General features: G+C 39.4%; 2 protein-coding genes across 2 annotated transcripts; one reads left to right on the top strand and one right to left on the bottom strand.

The window, feature by feature from the left end:
• The first annotated feature begins 736 nt into the window (after positions 1-736).
• rnf181 (ring finger protein 181) lies at positions 737-7,735 on the top strand. Its single transcript, XM_033618521.2, has 6 exons — positions 737-801; positions 1,656-1,783; positions 2,272-2,408; positions 2,592-2,707; positions 2,822-2,896; positions 3,002-7,735. The coding sequence occupies exons 2-6, from the start codon at positions 1,698-1,700 to the stop codon at positions 3,059-3,061; spliced, it is 474 nt and encodes a 157-aa protein (XP_033474412.1). The 5' UTR covers positions 737-801; positions 1,656-1,697; the 3' UTR covers positions 3,062-7,735.
• LOC117253003 (transmembrane protein 150A-like) lies at positions 6,127-22,416 on the bottom strand. Its single transcript, XM_033620320.2, has 8 exons — positions 22,317-22,416; positions 14,487-14,762; positions 14,123-14,170; positions 13,908-13,994; positions 13,331-13,398; positions 10,790-10,917; positions 10,517-10,694; positions 6,127-9,110 (listed from the first exon to the last, which is right to left on the bottom strand). The coding sequence occupies exons 2-8, from the start codon at positions 14,549-14,551 to the stop codon at positions 8,809-8,811; spliced, it is 876 nt and encodes a 291-aa protein (XP_033476211.1). The 5' UTR covers positions 14,552-14,762; positions 22,317-22,416; the 3' UTR covers positions 6,127-8,808.
• Between the last annotated feature and the right edge of the window lie 387 nt (positions 22,417-22,803).

Here is a 22,803-nt window from a genome sequence, read left to right as displayed (position 1 = left end):
CTGTGGTGAGATTTTTAAAGGTTGGCATATTTTTTCAATGTTATAGTTTCAAAGGACTTATGTAAGTTTATACAAATAAACAAGTCTAATAAAGGTCAGATAATTAAAAAACAAAACAAAACATGCTTCATTTGTCTTTTTATGATAAAGGGGCTAAGCTAATGTAATTGAAATGACCTATTTGCTATGAAATAAAAACACTTCTGATCAGTCATTGTTGTTAATGATACATTTAATGTTATCATATTTATATGCTGATATGCTAATTTCATCAGTATGACGTTTTTACTGTCTAGCCATGCACAACCAAATGGTTGAATTGTCCTTTAATGGTAAAGGTAGTGATGCTAAGACAGTGATTTTTTTTTTTTTTTTTTTTTTGGTGAAATAAAAAAAAAGGATGAACATTCACTGTTGTTATTACCATATATTTGATATTATTACATTATATATTTGATGAAAAAAAAACATCTATGATTTTTCACCATTTCTGACATTGATTTTGGTTTTTATTGCACCAAGGAAATCTATAAAAATGCAAAGAAAAAGCCATTGCTTTTTTTAGTGTGTACACCAAAGGCTTAAGAGAAAATCATCAGACATTAATTAGACTTGACAGATTTCTAACAGCAGTACACGTCTGAAACCAGGTGAGGGCGGTCATGCAATACGATCGTTTGCCAACCGCCATAAAACTTGTAGAAGAAGAAGATTCTCTACTGTGATTGGACAGAGTACCACGTGGTTAAGTCATCATACTCGGAAGAATGACATGTTTATTTATCGTTGCTAACATTTCAGGTAAGTCAAGCTAATTTGTGAAGTCTGGTGAAGAATTTGTCAACACTGTATTATTTTCTACAGCTCGTTATGTGTTTTTGTACAAGCGGAAGAACCATTATGCTAACGTCAGACCGTAACAGGAGCCGAGCCTCTGTTATTACAATTATAATAACACAATAACAATAATACAAAACTCATTAAATAACCTCATATAAAGATATGTTACATGTTGTTTTTCATTAATTTGAGGTTGTTTACCATTCGGCATATAAGCGTTAAGTTTATCAATCATTTGAGGAACTTTTTCAGTTGAAAAATGTTTTTGGGGAATAAAGCAAAACAATTGCATTTTTCATTTAATGAACACTGTTGTTAATAATGTGTGTTTGTTGAATTGAAGAGTCAGTCCTGACAGTCAAATAAAAGTAGTTACAGTGCTCTGGTGTCAAGTGGTGGTTATTTATTAATCACTTAATGAACTGGGCAAATTATTGATATTATATGGATATTGTGATAGGAGACTAGATGTCGTTAAATTATAAGTGTTGTCTGGTTTTAAAGTAACGTCATGTAATTTTCTGAACTTATCAGGCTGTTATAGCTGCTCTGTTTTTTGCCTTTTCTCACTTACTGTTTGTCGAAAATCTCAGTGTGTAAATATTTCGTGGGATAAATCACTACAGTATCGTTGCAATATCCATATTAAGTGGTCTGGTAAAAAGTATTGGGATATTTGATTTTCTCTCTATCGCCCAGCCCTAAATTAAAGGGGTTCTGTCAAACCCCACATCTGTAATGTGAAATATCAGCTGTTGATTTTTTTGTGTTTTTGAAAAATGAGAATGAACATTCAGCATCCATGTATCTCCCAGGTATCTTAATGCTAAAAGGGCACAAACGTTGGCAGGACCAAGATGGCATCTTACTTTGATGAACACGACTGTGAGCCCACCAACCCTGAGGAACAGTATCGCCAGAATGCACTTCTTGAATTGGCCAGGTGAGGCTAAACACACTTCAGACACATTAAAGGGGAACTACTCAAATTTGTGATGTCATAGGGTGTAAAGTTGGAGCTGCTCCATAGACAATGACTTGGTAAAAATGTTGAAGATGACACTGAGAGCAGCCAGGGGAAGAATCTCTGTATATGGGTACATTTTCTGTTTCAGAACTGAAAACACTACAATCAAATAAAGCTCATTTGGGTATAAAAAAGAAAACACACATTCTGTAGGTCCACAAGTCAGGCTCTCATTCATTGTCTGTGGAGCAGCTCCAGACTATACCCTATGACATCACAAGTTTGAGATTGTTTTGTTTGGTTTCTGGCTTTGAGAGAGGGAACCTCATGTTCACAAATATTGATTGAACTTTCCCAGACCATGGAACATCGGAATTCTTAGTTTAGGTGATGTTCCCCTTTCATTGTGTTTCGTTGATCAAGAGTGTACAGTGTTGTGATTGACTATTGGCCTTCGTGTGTAGGTCTTTAATGCAGGGCTTGGACTTACTTGACTCAGGGGCGTTTGACTTGTCAGACTGGGACCAGCGTCTTCCTCCTCCAGCTGCCAAAACTGCTGTTCAGACCCTTACCGTGGTCATCATTTCTCCAGAGCAAGCAGGTGACACACATCAACTCTGGTAGAATTAATTGTGTTTTACATTTATATTCATGATCAGTCATTTTTTAGTGACATCAAACAAATGTAGAGGAAGAAAGTGACGATGGCAGATGGAGAGATCATGCTTACAGACAGGCTCAGAGAAAGTAGGGAGTGATTTAGTCTGACTGTTTGTTTTCACAGACAAAGGTCTCAAGTGTCCGGTGTGTTTGCTGGAGTTCGAGGAACAAGAGACGGTTCGAGAAATGCCTTGCAAGCACCTTTTCCACTCAGGATGTATACTGCCCTGGCTGGGCAAGGTAAAGCTGACAAATTAATAATTCAGAATTTCATTGTACATTGGACATGTAATGGAAAACTTTGAGTGGCTATTTAGAACTCCTTTTAAATCTTTTGTATGTTTGCAAATACAGACTAACTCCTGTCCACTCTGCCGACTTGAATTACCGACCGACAATCCAGAGTATGAGGAGTTTAAAAAAGACAAGGTGAGTGTGTAAACATGCTTGGGATGGTACAATCCTTATGTCCTAGCTGTGCTGTCAATATGACATCAGTCTCTGCCTGGCTGAATAGTGTTTTCTGTCCTGCAGGAGAGAAGAAGACAGAGAGAGCACAGGCTGGAAGACCTACATGGATCCATGTACACATGACATGCTGTGATGCAAGTTTGTAGCACAGTGACATTGTACTAAATTTGACATTATAAATTTTACAAATGTGCACTATGCTGTGTTCATGCCATGTCATACAGAATGTAATTTCAAGCATGAGGATGGAAAATCATGCCCGTGTCTGCCTCATATTTGTAGTTAAGAGTTAGAAACATCAGTGACATCTACAATATCTCCAAACTGACAAAACAGAGCTACAGAACTACAGGAAATTGTTAGCAAAATGGCTGCAAAGCCACCATCACAGGCAGCTCCACCTAAATAAAACCCAATATTACAAATATGCAACACAATAATAACAGTAACAGAGGATTTTCCTGTTCCTTCCATTCATTTGACATGGCTTGAACGCATCATAAGACATAGGAACATTAAATAATGCTGATCTTTAAGTTGGATAAATGCTCTTTTCTTACTTGTTAGGACGAATATATTCTAAGGTGGCTATGCTTTGGACAGTAGGCCTGAAACATTTTAGTTCAGTGTCTTCATTCCTTTTTCTAAATATAAAATCAATGAGCTTTAAATATAAAAAGACATCTGTTGAGTTGTTTTTGTCTAATTAATATGAATAATTTAAAGATATGAACATGCTTTAATCAAGGACTATTTTTACACAATATTGTTTAAATCTGAAAGAATTTTGAAAGTGCACTCCAGCAGTGTAGTAACAATAGTGTACACTCACATCAGTTCTGCATAATAATTAAAGACATAGTGAAAGAAGAAATGTCAAAGTTGAGGCAGCAGAGGTCGAAATATCTTGATCTATAATTTCTAGTATAGGTCGAACTCCAAAGATGCTGGATCCTACATTTCTCATTATGCATGATGTTAGACCCTTCCTGCCTGTCTTTCACACCTTGCTGTCAGTGTAACACAGGCTCTCTGTAAATGTGTAGTCTCCAAGCCAAAGGACAAACTGGACAAAGCTCATCTAGAGCCACAGAAGACATTATTTTTGTGAGTCGTACTACTCATGCGGAGTAAACTGACCTTCATGTGTACAATTGTTTGGAGTTCCCCTTTAACTTGTCCCATGATGTTGCATCTCCTCTCCACAGGCCTGGACAGAGGAACAAGCAGTAACATAACCAGTATGGTCTGGGTTGATTTTGATGCTTCTACATCACATGTTGATTTATACTGCTTTCAAACCACAGCAATAATCTGGGAAAAACTCAGTTTGCCGTTGGTGCTCACGTCTTAACACACATACTTGGACCTGCTGACACTGCTCAGCTTGGTTGTGAGTTTAAACCAACAGTAGTGCAGAAAACAGGTTAGACAAATCATCTCTGTTCTTCAGATGTACTTTGGTACACGTCTGTTTGGCGGCTTGTGAATGTGAAAACACAAAATATTTCTCCTTAATTCTTTCTGTTGATTTTAAGCAGGTCTACAGAGCATGTTCACTTTGCACAGCGTGTTAAGGAAAGCTGTGTTTTGTTTTTCCTTCAGGGCTCCAGTTGTGCTGCATATTTGGTTGGCACAAATATTTTTTTTCTCTAAATATGAACACACTGAGAAGAATGGGTTATCTGTTTTCGCCTGTCCCACACTGGTGTTGTGAAGCAGCAATAAATAGCTTACGGATGTGCATGGAGAAGTTTACTGGTCTTTTATATTCCAACACAGATTGACTGAAAAATATTGAATTGTCTTAATAAAATTAATTTGGTTAATTTTTGGTGTCTTTTTAGATAATACAATACAGTTTAAGCTACCTATAGTGTGGTTATACAGTAGCCTAAAGTAAAATATATAGTAGTACCACAGTAGACTAATTATAGTTGAAGAAAATCAACAATAAAAGAAAGTCCAGTCCAAAAGTTTGCTGTGCTGATGTGAGGCATCGAAATGAATGCGAACCAGGGGCCCCCTCTACTTGCTCTGACCGCACCCATGATCTAACTTGCCCTTAATTTTTTAGAAAGATTGTGACCCAGCTGCCATGTTGGAGACAGTCTAACCGATGCAAAGCACTGTCCACTGAATAGAGCAAACTTTCTCATTTTACAGCTAAACAGTCACTAAAATATGTTACTGAAAAGATTTGAGGTGCTAAACAGGCAATGCAGTGACAGAATCTTGATTCATATTTGATCAGCACTGCCTAGTTTGACAGTTTGACCTTAGATCACGAGTCGTGACTGAAAGAATTGACAGCTGCATTAGAGGCCCCTCAGCTCTAATTTGTTGTTTTTGGTGAGCCACAGTAGAGTCTAGCAAATGCCATTAGACGCAGTGGAGGAGGAGGGACATGGTATGTGTCACAGACTCTCTCTCTCTCTCATGTACATTGTTTTTACATGAGTTGTCAAGAGTTGGAGATCTCGGCTGTAGAAATGTCTGCCTTTTCTCCAGTATTACAGAACTATATGGCATTCAGCATGTGGTGCTCAAAGCACCAAAACATATTTGAAAAACTCAACAGCAATGTCTCTTTCCAGAAAACATGACCTGGTTACTCAATATAATCCACAGACCTTGTTGTGAGCAGTTTTACGTAGGAACTATTTAAGAACTACACCCGTCCCTATATCACTGTGTAGAAGGAAGTGATTCAAATCTGCTCCAAATTATAATGGGTTCTTTTTTGGCCTATGCAACACCTTTCCACTAAGTTAAGTCAAGCCTGTTGACTTTGTTGATACAAATAAACCAAATAAACCAAACCAAAAGCATAACCTTCTTTGTGGAAGTAATTTCCCTACCTCTTCTAGAATACCCAAAGGAGAAGTTTTTTTTATTTATTTAACTGAAATATTCCACAATATGATAATGGGACTTGAATTTGTTCAGTAGAAGCCATTCTTTGTCATCTGCTCTGCCAAAAGTTGTTTCTATTTCTGCTTGCAAATAAAGACATTTTTAAATAAAAGCAACCACTCTGACTATTAACCATAGTTTTAGCATGGTAGTAAAACTATTCCACATGGTCTACATAAGTACTGCATGAATACGTCATTGTCCTCTGTGTTGGGCAGCAACTTACTGACAATGTTTACAAAGACAACAGCAAGAACAACCCGTGCAAAACATCTAATAATTTATCATTTTTATTTCATATTTGAATATAAATCTCTGTCAAATGAAAATACCTAAATGATAGACAAATCATACATATTTACATAATTTATAAAAGGAAACAAAATAATCTGTGTTTTTAAACTTGTTCTGGGGATTTCTCGGACTCCATTACCATTCTTTTACATATTTTTCAAAACGAGGAAATCTGACTAATACATTTTTATAGACACTGTTTCTGGGTTGCTGTTGCAAGAGTTCAAGACATGTACAGGTCAGGCAGCCTTTAGTAATATAGGATTCTCCCACCAACAAATATATCATATGACAGTTACTGGTGTGTACATTTTGACAGAAAAAGGAAAAAATAGTAAAATCCACCTTTAAATTTTGGCCTGTGGAAGATGGTATTATGGAATAAACGCTGTTACAGAATAAATCCAACCCTGGTGTGAGGGCTCATACAAGCTGCCATTTGTAGTCACACAGTGTGACATAGTTACAGTTTGGTGAAATAGGCTACAGCTGAACACAAGATAAAAAAAAAAAAAAGAAAAAAAAGAAAAAAGAAAATCTGAACATGTTCCCCTGGCACAGCACGAGGGATAAGGCTAAAACAGTGCACTCATACCAATTCATACACCTCCTGCTGACACACAGAATACCAGTCAAAACTCCAGTAGATTCCAGTCTTTTTTGGCGAGATTTGCAGAACACAGGATTGCTGCAGTCCCAGAAAGAATGGGAATTTAAATAATTTGCACAAAAGTAAAGAAAACTGACCTGACATGTGACTACGCAGCTCGTAAAACAGCAGATCCACTGTCCTGTCAAATGCTGATACTTGTTAGGGTTTTGTGGATCGAGCTGTGGATTGCTGAGCCAGCATAATATTAAATACTTTGCTCAACCTCAAACCGTTGTGAGATGGAAAATATGGTGGAACTCTAGCTTTTGCTTCAGAACATCAAACCCACAAAAGATAAGAGGTAGGTGATGTGACCTTTTTAAAAATGTGTATTGCTGGCATCCAGTGGTTAGACAGTTAAAAATGTTTCAACACTACGCAGAGGGCAGAATACTGTGTGTTATGAAACATACTTCTCAGCTGGCTCACAGAGAAATAGTTCGCTCACTTAACTAAAAACTTGTGTAACCTAAACTGTGTGGCATTAGTCAGCTTTAGTTGGAGGAGTGGTAGTTTGTGGCAGTCTGGTGTTAAGATAATTCACTTTGAGAAATTGGCAACAGGAAATCATACAAAAACCTCAATGACACACTTTCCTTCCAGTCTACAACCTGTATGGTACTGTCTGTTTATAACACTATATTGACGCCACTGTGACGCTACGAGGTTTATGGCACACAAGCATCAAATTCATCTCTCAGTTAACAAAACTTTCCCTGTAACATCACTTCATATTTAACAGAAAACCTGTTCTGAAAACTCAAGTAAGGCTTCCAAGGGTCCAGCCTGGAATCAAAACAGTGTGAGAGCAAGAATTATTCTGTAAATGCATTAGTCAGACTACAGTTTTACCTTTACACATCTATTTTACCATGAGATGTAGGTCACTTAAAATGTCTTGGTGTTACTTAAAAAAAAAAAAAAAAGAGAAAAAGCCCTGTGATCGACTCCAACATACTGAAAAAGGCATTATTCTCTCCAGTGGAGTGTAAATTATCAAATGATTGATGGCAATTATTGCACCAGGCATGACAGAAACAAAAAGGTTGCATGAAATGTAAAGGTTACAAAAGAACCATCAGATTATGCAATGTGGGAAAATAACGGAATGACATCAAGGGAGACGACTACAGAGATTCTCAGTTAAAAGTGACTGTGATGGTCCTAGTTACAACACAGCAGAGCTTTCTTTCACAGCCATGCTGCACTCGCATACCAATAACATAAAAAACAATCTTAAGAATGATAGTGGCTCAAGATACGCATATAGTTTGTAAAATTATTCAAAAATACCATCAAAATTTGCAGTCAAAATCATCTGCGCAACCAAATAAAACTGTCAGTGAAATAAATGATTTTTGCCAATTGTTTGATGAATAATTTATGCTCGATTGATTTAAAAAGGCCGTACGCTTAAAGCCTGTAAAACATACATAACTGTTAATTATTCACTTCTCAAACATTCAATATTCTCTACTTACTACGCAAATTCAAAACTCAAACAAAAATTGTTATTCTCTCATTCAAAAAGTGTGCCGTGCAGAGATAAGCAAAAGGCCAAAACAGGTGGGCCACGCAAAGCACTGGGTAGTTCATGAAGGAGTGTCTGGGCAGGGGGATAATAACTTTGTGGGTGCACCAGTGGTGCACAGTTATAAAAAGGAAAGAAAAAAGTGTCATTAGAAAACAACCAACTCCTGTGAACAAGTGCCCAAATCAACAGCCATCTTGGATAACATTCATGGTTCCAGTACTCAGACTGGCTCCACACATTCAGCCTCCACTCATCATCACTACAGTAGATTTGACTGTAGTGGCTTGCACCAACATTGGGGGGAAAAAGATAGTACAGCATTAAAGATGGGATAACCTGGTGCTGGTTCAATGGTTAAAGATATCAGGACCTTCTCTCTTCCTCCATTGGCTACCTCTGTCGCCTTGCCTTCCTGTGGGAGCCCATCAAACACCTCTGCAGTGACATGTAAGACCTTTGGGCAGCGATGCAGAGCTACAACATAGCTATGCTCTCAGGGGTACAGTTGAGATGTGTGGACGTGCTGCTGCCCCCAGGGGACTTGAGGCCCTTAGTCGCCCCGCCCATTGTTGAGCTCCGCGCCCTGGGGCCCATGATAACCCCTGAGCCGTGGTGATGGCTCTGCTGCAGGCCTGCCATCATGGTCTCGCTGGTGACGGTGCCAAACTCGTAGGTGAAGGTGCCGTAGAAGACCAAGATGTCCACGGTGAAGACCCACTCACAGATGGCAGCAGTGTGCTGCAAAATGAAACTCTCGTGGATGAAGAAGATGCCGCCTGGAAGGAGGGCGAGTTAAAGAGGACAAACATGTCTGGTACAAAACAAATAAAACTCATTCTCCTATTTCACTGAATCCACAGAGGCACAGGAAAGAGCCCAAGCCAAATCCATGATATAATGAGATGAGAAATATGACAAGCAGCTTAACCTCAGGGGGCCAAATGTGAATTCATTACATCATTAGGGTTAAATTAAAATTGGCTTTGCAGCTCAGATGGATTTAAAAATCAAATACGAGTCAGTGAATACAGAATCTTAACCTCAGACAGACTTATTATTTATCAGATCATTTCCATTAACCTGGGTCTCATCCCTTTTCAAAGGAATAAAGGTGACAATAATGAGTATTGGAGAAAAAACAGTCCTCCTGCATGTCACCGAGAGGCAGGCAGGGAAAAGAGGCCACCATACGAAGTGACGCAATCGGCATCCCTGTTAGACAAGAGCGGACAGAAAGACCGATGAAACTGAGCCCAGACAGATGTTATCTTGGCTTTACTGTTCTGTCTCAAAGTTGAGGCACAATCATCTTAACTGAGTGTCTCAAGGCTAGTGAAGCCAAAAGGAAAATAAAACAAGAGGTCTCTCCAATGTATTATCGGTATGCCACCACCTGAGTGCACTGATCTCAAAATGGCTAGGTAGAGCCATGACATGGTTAACTAACAAGATGGAGCAACAGGGAAGACAGCAACCAGGAACTACACCACATAATTTTTGATATGAAGAAAAATCAGGTTAGAACCAATAACAGTGGCTTAGCCCAATGAGTCATTCCAGTGTCCAAGGACCAGCAATATCAGGTCCCTCCAACTGGTTGACCTAAACTACTTTTGTAGGACAACATAATGTCCCAGAAATAATTGTGATAGACGATATTGTCATTTTAAGACCACTTTATCATTTTTGGAATGTGAAAAAAATATTCAGAATATTTTTTGAAGTAATTTACACCTGTTAACATACATAAGAACATTTATTAGCCCTAAAATTAGTAGCCCTCAATAAAAACAAAACCAAGTGATTTTTCTTACGACTAATAAACTCCATAAACTCCATAATTCTGCCAGTGTGCTGCTGAGGGTGGATAGCTTGGTTTCTGCTGGTGGATCTACAGAGTGGAGGGTGAAGTTGTTGGAGGGTAAAACTACAAAACAACAGACTTTGTGGCTCGTTGCCAGAGGATGGCAAGCTAACAACTATCAGGACTGTGTGTCTTTCAGTCGAAAAGTATTGCTGCTGGCAACCAGTAAGCTATGTCAAGTTGTCTTGTGATTAAATGATGTACTTAAAATAACTCAAAATACACACACAGAAAACACATGTGAAAAATTGTGTTTAAATACAACACCTACTGTATCTGCACAACAAGTGGAACGTCCCACTAGTAAGTAAAGGATACTGAGGACAAGGGAAACCATGGCTCCCAGTGCCAGAGCCACTCTAAAATGGGCCATCCAGTAGTCGAGGGCGGTCACAGCCACCCGGTAGGTGAGCACACACTGCAGGCATACAAACAGCAACCCTGCTGGAAATGCCACACCGGCACCCACATAGTGTAGAGATTTGGCGTGATCAACCTGACAAACAGAACCGCACAGTCAGCAGGGTTGTATCAACTCATCTGAGGGCAAAAAATAGAAGCAAAAGGCCACTTAAGTGTTTTCGTGTTTACCTGGAAGTTGCCCACCATAACCAGGCCCACAGCATTGGTGCAGCCGGACACCAGAGCGCTGGTGTTGACCCAACATCGGTGGCTGTGTTCTATCACCTGGGCGTAGCGCAGAAGGCACACCATCACCACTGCAGGACACAGAGGAGGACATACACATTTACAGTGCATCCATTACACAAATAGAAAAAAACACAGCACAATGCATCAGGAGAAGCCATTTGATATGAATCTGTGGGTTAGTGGAAATTAAAACATTGTGGTATAGTTAATTCAGTTAAGTACTGGAATGGAAAACAAATGGGCTCTTTTCTGTTCTCGAGCTGACTGGGGAACTCAGGAATTAGAAGGTATTATACACACTTTGTCAGAATCCAAAATGCTTGTTTAAACTTGATGCTCTTGCTTGTTCAATGTTTTACCTACAGCTGTTGGACTGTCAAGTGACTGCACCGTTTTGCTAGATTGATTTGTTTTTAGAGGAGGGAGCTGAGAACAGACTGAAATTAAATGTTGAAAAAACAAAAACAAAAACGCAATAAAACATGAAAGATGGAAAAACTGGAAAATTAGGAGAAACAGATTGATAGTGAAAACAGCAGGAGAGCAATTCAAGGCAGAGGGTGAAAATTAGGGCAGAGCTGAGTGGTGATGACACCAGACAGGGTGGAGGAGGAGCAAAGAAGGAAGGCCATGGAGGGTACATGTAGGGGAAAGGACAGAGGGGGGAAGTGGAAGGAAAGCCGCATTCATTATTGATTGGAGAGCACAGGCTATTTCAAGCCCCTCCATATCTCTTGGAGGCTAGTGGCCGACATCTGTGGGCACCATGGAGGATTGATATAACACACATAATGGACAGATGAGATGGCTGTCAAACACTTTTCACCTTGGCTATACTCATTCATTACTCTTGTTGTGCAGATGGCAGCAGTCTTATTTAGTGTACTTGGTGTAAATCGCAGATTGCCAATTTGCATCATTGCGTATTGAACAATCAGTATTCATAATTTTACAGTACATCACCCAATATTTGTAGAGAACTGACATTTTACTACATCATAGAATAAATATTAAAGAATATTTAACTGATACCTAAATTAAAAAATTAAAAAAAAGAAGCTTGATTGGAATACTCCCTTTAGTTTTTTGGGGGAGGGTCAAGGGATTGTACACAGGGAGATCATTTTAATGGATTAATTCCACATTTTGGGAAATATGCTTATTGTCTTTCTTGGTGAGAGTTAATGAGAAGATCGATACCCACCCTTGTGTGTCTGTACACTGAATATGAAGTTAGCTTGACACAATGACTGAATCTAGTCTGGTTTTCTGTATGACGAGCTCCAAAGCTCACTAATTGACATATTGTCTTGTTTGTGCAAAAAGGGAAAATAACAAGTTGTTGTTTTATGAGTTATGTGCTGAGACTTCCTGGAGTCACCGCTGGTCACTTGGCAAACTCAAGAGACATCAAGTCTCTGGAAAGTCATTGCCACTGGCAAGGAAATAGTCATGCACATAACCCCCAGTAAAACCACATCTTTATTTATACCTAAGCTTTGAAGGCACCCTCAGGAAAAACAGCACCCGGCTAGCTATATCGAATGTTTATGCTATGCTTAACTGACCATATCCTGCCAGTAACTTCATGTTTACTATAAAGACACAAGAGTGGATTTAATCTTCTTATCTAACTCTTGGCAAAAAACTGAACAGCATGTTTGCAATCACTGGTGTGACTATTATGACATGCAAAATTCAGATGAAGGGCAGGAAGTGATAAATCCACATACTGCATGACTTGGAAATAAAGGAACGTGACTAATAAAAGGTTTAGATAAACCTGAAGACAGCAGATATTTTCAGGAAATTGAAACTCGTGTTGGATGTGATCCATAAAAAAATGAACACAACTTGACCAATTTGGACACAGCCTTTGCTTTTAAAACTACCTCATCCTTCAGACCTCCTAACATTATTATTGTTACTAATGTTACATGGTGAGCTGATGAAGGTGTAAGAGTCTAGGGAGATATACCTAATTTGTGTGCAGTTGGGTCCACGACTGAGACGAACACTGCCTCGTTTTTGGCAGGGTGAGTAAATGTGCCAGTGTAAGTGTCTTTGATATTTCAACTCTGTTCATGGATGTACCGCAGTCAGGCTAACGGAAGAAGGTAACGTTAGCTAACTGTAGCTACTATTTTCTACCTACTAGGTCTTATGTTGACCTTTGCCTTTTCCCACTTTGACAGGTTTTGAAACAGCCGCAGACAGCACAGATCACAGGCATTTGTGCAGTGGTGGTAGTCTTTGCCTCCAGTTTCCCGCCCTCCATCTGAACAGCGCACTGATGCATGACGTCATGTGCAAAGAAGTTATTGGCATATTTGCAAAATGTCATACTATTCCTTTCATAGGTTTTGCACACACCCTATGTCTGTCTGTGTGTGTGTGTGTGTGTGTGTGTGTGTGTGTGTGTGTGTGTGTGTGTGTGTGTGTGTAAGTATGGTTTTAAATTCAGTTAGGACGAGGCCTTACCCATAAAGGCTCCGACATTGCCGATCAAGCTGAACAGGCAGCTTTCAGGAGGGTAGGAACCACATTTACTGCAGCACATGGAGACAAAACAGCTCTCATTATTAAAGGCAGGAGAATAGCTGCACCTACGTATATCACTATATGCAAGGCCAGTCCCTTTACCATCTCAGTATTTCTAAGACAGACAGCCATGTACAGTCAAAATGAACAGGAATAAGGTGATAATGATTACACATGTGTATATTACACGTACAACTTCAAGAATATAAAGACGACTGGCTCTGATATCATATTTAAAAGTACAACTGAAACTGAGATGAGGCCTTTCCTCTACATACTCTGAAAAAAATCCTGCCAGTCTCATGATGCCTTTTTACAAGAGCTCTTTTGTGCTTGCCCGTGGTTAGAGGCTTATTTGCAGATTAAACTAATGCAGTTTATACAAAGCGTGGGTTAATGACTGTCACAGAGCCACAACATAACAAGGTGCTAATTCATGCCTCGGGGCTTTTGCTGCCACAAAACTGCTTTTGTATTCTGCAGAAACAAAGAGAGGAGGAGCGGTAGAATAGCCGACCTGATGAGGGGGATGTCCTGGATGGTGCAGCATGTCTTGGGGAAGCCGGGTCGGGGCAGCTCCTCTGTGCATGTTACATTGTAAGACCTGGAGCAGTGACACAATGAGTTCAGTTCATTTGCTACTGGTAGCTGTGGAATCTGACCAATTTAAAAGAAATATAATGATGTGGAATATTATGCCCATTTCCTCAGATCAAAAGAAGAATCACTCACCAGTTTTCCACAGGACACACATGATGATTCATCACAGCCATGGCATACCTATAAATTACAGCAAGAGGTGGCAAATGTCAAACACTGTGCTCTAGTCCCTGCTGACGTACACTGGACTATTATCAAGAAAGAAGATTATAGTGGGCATGAGAAAAGGGGTCATTCAGCAAGAAAGGATACTCACTGGAACCTGTGAATATACTCAAATATTAACTGACAGTGCTGATATGTAAATAGCTTGAGATGCCCATTTACACAACCCAATAAATCTGTACCCACTTTCCCTTCTGTGTACCTGATAATGTGAATACATTATGATGTCAATGAGACAGCATTTGTGATATCAAGTGTTACTGTAACTCACACTATCCATATTCCTGTGATGGAGAAGGCAGACAGGCTGACAGGCAGGACGATCCAGGCAGTCATTGGGCTGGCAGTGAGCTGGCTTTGTCCCAAGCATGGGGTGAGAGGGGGGCTTCGGGCTGGAGTGGCAACACGACAGGAGGGATCAGGTGGGGGACGGGTGGGGGAACGGGGTCACTAACACACAGGGAAACACACAGGGGGGGACATGAGAGGAAAAAAGGGGGAATGGCACAGCTCTTCTGCTCCACAGGGCCCTGCAGCCTGCAGCAACCTGAAAGAAGAGAGAAAGAATTTGACTTAATATATTGTAATAATAAATCTGTGATGTAAATTACCCTCCAGTAGTTACTTTTTAAAGTTTACCATTTTGTGAATTTATATTTCCATTCAGTGTGCCTTATTTTCTTTCATTCAGTAGTTGCCTACTGTGCAGTTGTATGTCACTCAAAATGCAACATTGCAGCTGTATTGCATTTGGGTCTCTTGCCTTGTCATACAAAGCTGACTTCAAAGAACAAGAAGCAACAAAGAGCAACTGCATCACATCTTCTGTACCTCAGACACAGCAATGATGACTACAGTTGACAGACATGTTGACATGCACGTACACGAACAAACAACTTCTCAAGCTATTTCACTGTTACAGACAAACTTCAGATGTCGGAATAAAATCACAAGAGTTTTGCTGGAGCTGGGGTTTGGTGTCAGGTGGTCATAAAACTTAGTCTGACCTGTCACAAGTCAGTCTTTTTCTCATCTTAATGTTCCGATAAAATGAAACATGTTTAACGTTATTCTAAGTTTTAGTCTTGGCTCATGCACATGATGAAATTTTGAGACATGAACATTGTCAATAACCAATAGGTGCGCTCTCTCCATCACCAAACAAAAAGACAGAAACTGGGAAGAGAGAAAATATGGAGGGGTGAAAATGTGAAAATGTCTTGGTTTTCTTGGACTGTGGAAAAGGAGGTGAAACTTGTGGAATTGTGGAGTAACAAGGGTCTGTGTTTAATTCAGTGTTTCTGATCCACCAACCATCACTTATTTTAGTGAGAAATCTTAATTTTTGAAACAGTTAGCTTCTCATTTCCATGGTCTCCTCATTCTGAAATAACGCAGCTGACCAATGGAGGCTGGTGGCAAGTTGAGGAGAAAAGACAAAATTCAACGTAACGTCTACAAAGAAACAGTTTTTTTTTAATGGATAATATTAAAGCTGAATAACATATGACTACTACTTTTTTTAGAGTTATGTTTTTTTGTGGACACCTCAGAAATTATAAATATATCAGTGTTCTTAAAGGGAGTTTGGTGTAATATCTTCCAACAGGAGCAGGATGAGAAATAATCTCAAAAGGAATCTAGTTGGAGCGCCCATTAGCTCAACTGGTAGAGCAGGCCCCATGTACAAAGGCTTTATCCTTGACGCAGCAGTCGCGGGTTTAATTGCAACCTACAGCCCTTTGCTGCATGTCATCCCCTCTCTATCTCCCCTTTCACGCTACAACTGTCCTATCAATTTAAAAAAAAAAAAAAAAAAAAAAAAGAATCTAGTTGTAATCTTGCAAAAACGTTACCCTGCAAAATCCCCAGTCTTCGCAATATCGTATACTCTGCGACTAAAAACTCACATTGTCTTAAGACATGAGAGGGTGTCAGAGTTTAGTTTTTAAAAGTCTTCCTGGGTAATGCTCCTCCCCTCACCGTTTAAACATGACTGGAAATGTGTTTTATGAAGAGAAACTCTTACTCTTTGATTCTGAATGTCTGAAAACAAAAACTGGCCTTTACTGTAAATAGTTTAGAAGGCTGACACATGCTCTGAACAAAATGGTCCACAAATATGCAATAGATTTGCTTTTGCTACCCTGTTTTATGGTGACTTTTTCTTAAGTACTGTGAGACAGAAAGACTAGCACCTCTTGAAGAGAAATCAACAGCAACATGAAGCTGTGAAAGGTACTATCGGGGCAAAGTGTACCCTTTTGAGAATGAGGACTCAGCCAAGGTCAGCTCTGTGGTGGAGGGAAGTGTGAGACAACACGTATCATTTTACATGGTGTACAGTCACAAGTGTGCCTTTTGCTCTGAGGGAATATACAGTGAACAAGATGAACTCGTCTTGAACTAATACAAATGAAAAGGAGCTCTTGAACTCAAAGAAAGGTTAAACTTACAAATAAGGCAGTGTTTATAATTCTGTAATGGTCTTTTGATGTGCATTTTATAGTATGTCTTATGTGAGTATGGACTTGACAGCCATTTTAGGCCTGTGCAGCGTTAACCTTTGCCCTGTTTCTAATTAGTGATGTTGTGATTTGTGTTTTGCTTTTTTTTTTTTAAAACCCTTTTAGATTTTCAGAACTTAGTTTTTTTTCCAAACCCTACTGTTAAAGATTTTCTGAAATCTGTTTTTCAATCAGTAATAGTAATCAGTCACTTCGTCAGATCACCTTAGGAATTTGTGATGGACATTTTTCACCATTTCCTTTTTATAGACCAAATGACTAATCAATTCAGAAAAATAATAACAGATAAAGTGATAGTTTCAGCCCTATAGACTTTAACATAAACATAATGTTCATGTTTCTATGGAGGTTAGGAGTTACTGTATACATATGTAAGAAATGAGGAAAACTGAAATATTAGAAAAATTATTTGTCAATGTATCTGATATTGTAATGTAAACTAAGCACAAAAAGTAAGGAAATTTGTGTTTTGTACATTATTTCCTTGTTGTAACAATGCTTCTTCGCAATAAATCTTATACCGTTGAAAAGCCTGCTTATTTCCCTTTTAAATGGTGCGTCATTTGTAAGGAACATGCATTTGTGGGATGAGCAGCAGAGCTGAATATGTGGGTTGCGCCCATGAAGAATTTGCCAAATCTGGACTCATCGCTGAACATAATGTTCCTCCACACGTTCAGGTTCCAGTGCATGTGTATATTATATGGAACTTGGCCTTCAGTTTGCAGATGGTACTTAAGCTCACTCGAAATAAAGCCGCAACTTGGTCTTGCGGAACACCAGCTTGAAGTTGCCCTATCCAGATCAGTCAAGCGTGGCATGCCGATTCTTGGAGCAGACACCAACTGACCACTGTAGCAGGGCCCATGCTCACAGGTGCTGACAATCAGCTCTGCTGCTCATCCCACAAATGCATGTTCCTTACAAATGTGGCAACATTTAAAAGGAAAATTAACAGGCTTTCCAACAGTATAAGATTCATTGCTAAGAAGCATTGTTACAACAAAAAAATAATCTACCAAACACCAATTTCCTTACTTTTTGTGCTTAGTTTAGATACTCTCTCATAGTGTACAGTGAGACCTCCCAGTTTGGCATATGTAGTGGGCTTGCAACTAAAGTAAGGTAACCTTGTCGACATTTTAAGGCAGTTTTCCCCCATCACACTTTCAAATTAAATAGTTAAAAACCACATGACTTATTTCCATTTCCACCTACTGCACCATTAGAGGTAATTGTTTTTTCAGGTCACCAGGTGCATATGTTGGTTTTAAAAAGGGGAGAAGTTGATGTGGTTAAAGATTAAGGTTTGCAGACAGAATGCCGACACCCCTGCTCACCCACCCCTGTGACCACTCCCATCTGCTACACAAGCTCCTCCATCTGCATGGACATCATTAAACAAAAAGACCTTGAGTCACAGTGAGTGTATGGACATTTGCTCTCAACATTAAATTTGACAGCAATTTTCCAGCTTTTGTTGATCACACTTGTTAAGTGTATACTGCAAGCCAAACACTTGTCAATCTTCTGTTGTCGGCTCCACCCAATTTTTTAGGTACAATTTTTGACAGGATTTTTACAGGTTGTTGTGGGGACCATGGTTTTCTTTCTAAAATAAAACATCTGACTTTTACATTCAACAAAAAACAAAACAACAACAACAACAACAAAAACTGTCCAGCAGTTAGTTATTCAGTTTCTCTTCTTGTTTTTGGTTCATCATTAAGGTAACAGCGTGTTAGAAAAGAAACCCATTTATTTATAAAATTTGCCAATTTTGGACAGGCTTATTCCCAGCTAACCCATATAACACCTATTACTCAAGTCAGCAGTGTTACATTGTTAGTACATTTTGTCCTGTGAGCTGTGTTTCCAGTTTGATTCCTATATTTAAATTTTGTTCTTCTTTTCTCAGGTCATTTCCATATACAAACACCCAGACAAGATCTGCATATTCTGACATGTTCACATGCAGTTTTTTTTCATACATCCATGTGCTCTCCTGCACATGTAACATTCAAGTGAGCAGTTTCCTCATATGGTTTGGTGTACATGGTAGTTGTTCCCTCTTCTGAATATATACAGTCAGCAGTAGAGTGCCTGCAAAGGCCTCTGAAGTGCTGTCAAATATGGCACTCTGAGCAAAGCCTGGAATACTCACTGCAAGTCCGAGTTGTTTTACAGTGTTCACACCAGATAGTGAAGCTTGCAAATCACAGCAGGAAAACACATAAAGGCAACTATAAAAACATGCAGCCTTCAGGGCACACACATAGGAAAACAGCCAATCACCTGACATTGTTAACCCACACCAAGCAAAAGAGGTAGCTTGTGAATTGCTGTTTGGATACTACCATTGGGGGTTACTGGAGCCAGACATTTTCCAGTTCTCCATATACTCACTTTATAATCTTATTATAGTATAAAAACGTGGGCTATGATGTACATTGTTTTGCATGCATGTATTTTTATACTACAGGTGACCTAGTCTTGCAAAATAAAGAAAATAAAGAAAATAAAGGTCTGGCTGGACCGACTCTCACTTTAAGATTTGAGAAATAAAATGCCCCAGCTGCTTGTATTTCTTTCAACCAATCAAAAAATATTGCCGGGTTTTGGTGTAACACGCCCACAAAAATATCGCCTACAGGACGCGAACCATAGCAGAAAAAATGGCTACATCCCTGCAAGATCAAACACCACAAAAGTTAGTAAAGGACGCGTTGAAAACGGTTGAAAACTGCTACACAACCGGAGGTGGTAGGGCGGGACTTCAGCGGGTGGCTCGTCACGCCCAATGAGAGGCTGATCTATGCAGCAAACTTCCATCCACTCAGACTACAGGTGACCATACCCAGGTAAGACTGGACTAAAGTACTTTATACAATATGTGATTTTGAGAGGAAAAAAACAATCATCCATATCACTCATCTTTTAAATGACATTTAGTTCTTTATTTGCTTCAAAACAGAATAATTTGGCATGTCGCATTTATATTTAATCAATATGCACTCCTAAGCCTGATTTATTATTATTTTTTGGATTATTTTAAGATTTTTTTTCAGGGTTAGACATTAGACTTTTTAACAGTCACTTGGGATGAAATCTAAAACCAATTTTACAATTAACAAAACTAAAGTAAAAACATGACCTGATATCAATTAATGAAAGATAGGGACCATTTCACCCAAATGTTTATTGTAACATAAAACCTGACTTTTTTGAGAAACGTCTGGTGACAGTGGTGGGTTTTCTGGGAAGTTGTGTGTTAATCACTCCACATGTAGGATTCCACTGCCATGATTCCCATCATGCTGAGTTTGGGAAAAAATTTTACATAAAATACACCAAGCCTCTTATGCATTGCCTTGGATTGATTTCGGTCATGCCGCAAAATCTTGGATAAATGCCCAATTTTCATTGAATTTGCACTTTCCCTTGTTGTCCAGGGTACAGTGACAGCTAGTTAGCAGACAGTGGATCCTTATTATTTAGGGATTTCACAATGAAACATCAGAAAGGTTAATTTAAGACGTTTAATACCAGTGAAGGCTTTATTTTAATATAAATTAATTCAATGCCATTTGAAACTGATCCACAAAAACCCTGTCTTTTAATGCACAAGTTGAAAATGTGTGTAAAAAGAGATGTGTAGAAACTCACTTTGTGACAACCATGCACAAACAAGGGCTGAACAATATGGAGAAAATTTCATATCGATATTTATGCCAGATATCTCGATACGATACGATATGACTAGTTGTTCAGTGAAAACTAAGCATTCTTTATTTAAAAAAAAAAAAAAAAAAAAAAAAAAAGAGTCCAAACCATCTTATGGAAGCCCTATTTAGTGACTGAATACACGGGAATCATGTGTAGCAATACGGTACATTATAGCGTTTGTAATGTCTTTGTGCCTGCTGGACGTTGATTGGTATGGCATTATGCTACTGAATACATCAGCAATCCGACCTTGCTTGGGCTTGACACAGGAGGCCCCAGATGTCCCTGCCGTGTCTTTTATTGCAAGGCACTGTTCATACAGTACTCGGTAGTGTTGTCACGGTACCAAAATTGGGACCCACTGTACGATACCAGTGAAAGTATCATGATACCACAGCAAAAATGAGGCAGATGTGCCTTTTGTCATTTATAAAAAGATGCATCACTTTTCTATAATACATCAATGATATTTCAATGGAATAAATTACTTATTGACTTATTCATACTTCAAAAACAGGATCAATAAGTGATTAACATAGGGGGGATTGAAATAAAATAAATAAATAAAATAAAAATCAACCAGCCACCCTCCTCCCCTGACAAGTAAAGAACAGTCCCTAAAGTGCGGTGAGGTTTGTGGAAATGTGAATGGCTCATTTTTCCTCTGACACGTCACATACCTGTGTGCCACCACAGCTCGGCTGTTTGGGTACTACTGGGCAGTCATGACACCAACTTATTCACCTGGAGCCGGGTTTCTCGGTCGCCGGTAGCCTCGCGTCACCAGGCTCTTCACGTACGGCGAAACGCTGGTAAACCACGTTATCTTGCGACGGCCATAGCACTCTGCCGTATTCCCGTCTGTGACCCCCATTCAACTCACAACCGGTAGGTTTCGCCTTTCGTTTCTGCTGCAGGTTGAAATCTGTACTCACACAGCGTGCCGAATGATTTATTTTGCTCGAACAAAGCTATTTTTAGTCGCAAATGTGTTGCGTGTACTAGCAAGTTGCTAGCAGCAGCACGTCTCCATCGCTCAAGGGGATGTTTGTGATTGGCTGGCTTTGCTGTACATTTAGGGCAAGCGTAAAAAGGATGTTTGTGATTGGCTGAGCTGTACATGCAGGTCAAGCTGGTGAAACTCATGGGGAAATTATATCGTCAATATTGTTGCCTTTTGGGATATAAATATCTTGCGTGTTCATATCTCGGTATAGATACGATAACGATATATCGTTCAGCCCTAGCACAAACACACAAAATGTTTAACATTTTATAAAGAAGAGCAGATCAAATGATAAAAACCTGGTTTAAAGTTAACAATCAGGTTGCAGATGTAAGATGGTTCAGATAGTATACTTTTTTTTTTTTTTTACATTTCATTCAGTGTTCTTAACTAGCCTCTCAGGAGCAGCTTGAAGCATGATGCTGAGTAAATCATAGGCAAGGGGGGCCATAATGACACCCCCAACCCCCGCAGACATTCAGAGGAAATATTCGCCACTGTACTTGTGAGACTCGATGAAACTGTGACAATGTACTTTAATACACACTGAATTATATTTATCCACTCATTCACAGTGGACTACAGCAACCACACGAACGGAGCAACATCACGGAGTTCGGCAGCCTGCTCTCGTGAACCGGGAAAAGGTACCGTTAGCCTTGTTAGCTTCAACCTAGCTAGCCAGTTAGCTTGCACTTTACCAGTTGTCTTGACTTGACACTTGCTCGCATCTTGATTTCCGCTAACCTAAGCGATGGGCTGCTAAATAAGAAGCGGTTTGGGGAAAAAGAACACCGACGCCAACGAAACAGTCAGGACACATAAAAGAGTGTACACCTACCTTCAACCCGCTATGCCCACCACAGACCTCAACAACCTTGGTTTCCCTTTAAAAACAGCGTTTTCTTAGCAGACGAGGCTAGCCGCATTAATAGCTTCCGGTTGTGCTTTTCAAAATAAGACCGGGTAGTTTCACTGTAAGAACGGTTTGCGAAAATCATATATTACAAACCAATGTTTCTTTTGACAAACTCATTCATTTCATGGCACCACTTAATGTAAGTGTAGAAATATAGAAGATACTCTGCAGTGCTACCAAAAAACAAAAACCTTGGAAGGATGCCCATCACCTGATTTGGTCCCGCAGGCAATAACAGAGATACCTGTGCCCTCCGTGACAACTGGAATAATGCTTCTTGCATGTAATTTCAATTTACATCAACAGTTTCACCATGTGTTAAATCCAGTTTGATGATCTGATTATTTTCACATAAATGGCGCTTTTATTTTTGCACAATCGCATAATCTCGGGTCTTATTCTGGTGTAA

The sequence above is a fragment of the Epinephelus lanceolatus genome, chromosome 9 (assembly GCF_041903045.1).
Source record: "Epinephelus lanceolatus isolate andai-2023 chromosome 9, ASM4190304v1, whole genome shotgun sequence".
In the NCBI taxonomy this organism is placed as follows: Eukaryota; Metazoa; Chordata; class Actinopteri; order Perciformes; family Serranidae; genus Epinephelus; species Epinephelus lanceolatus.
This window is presented reverse-complemented; position numbering and strand designations above follow the sequence as displayed.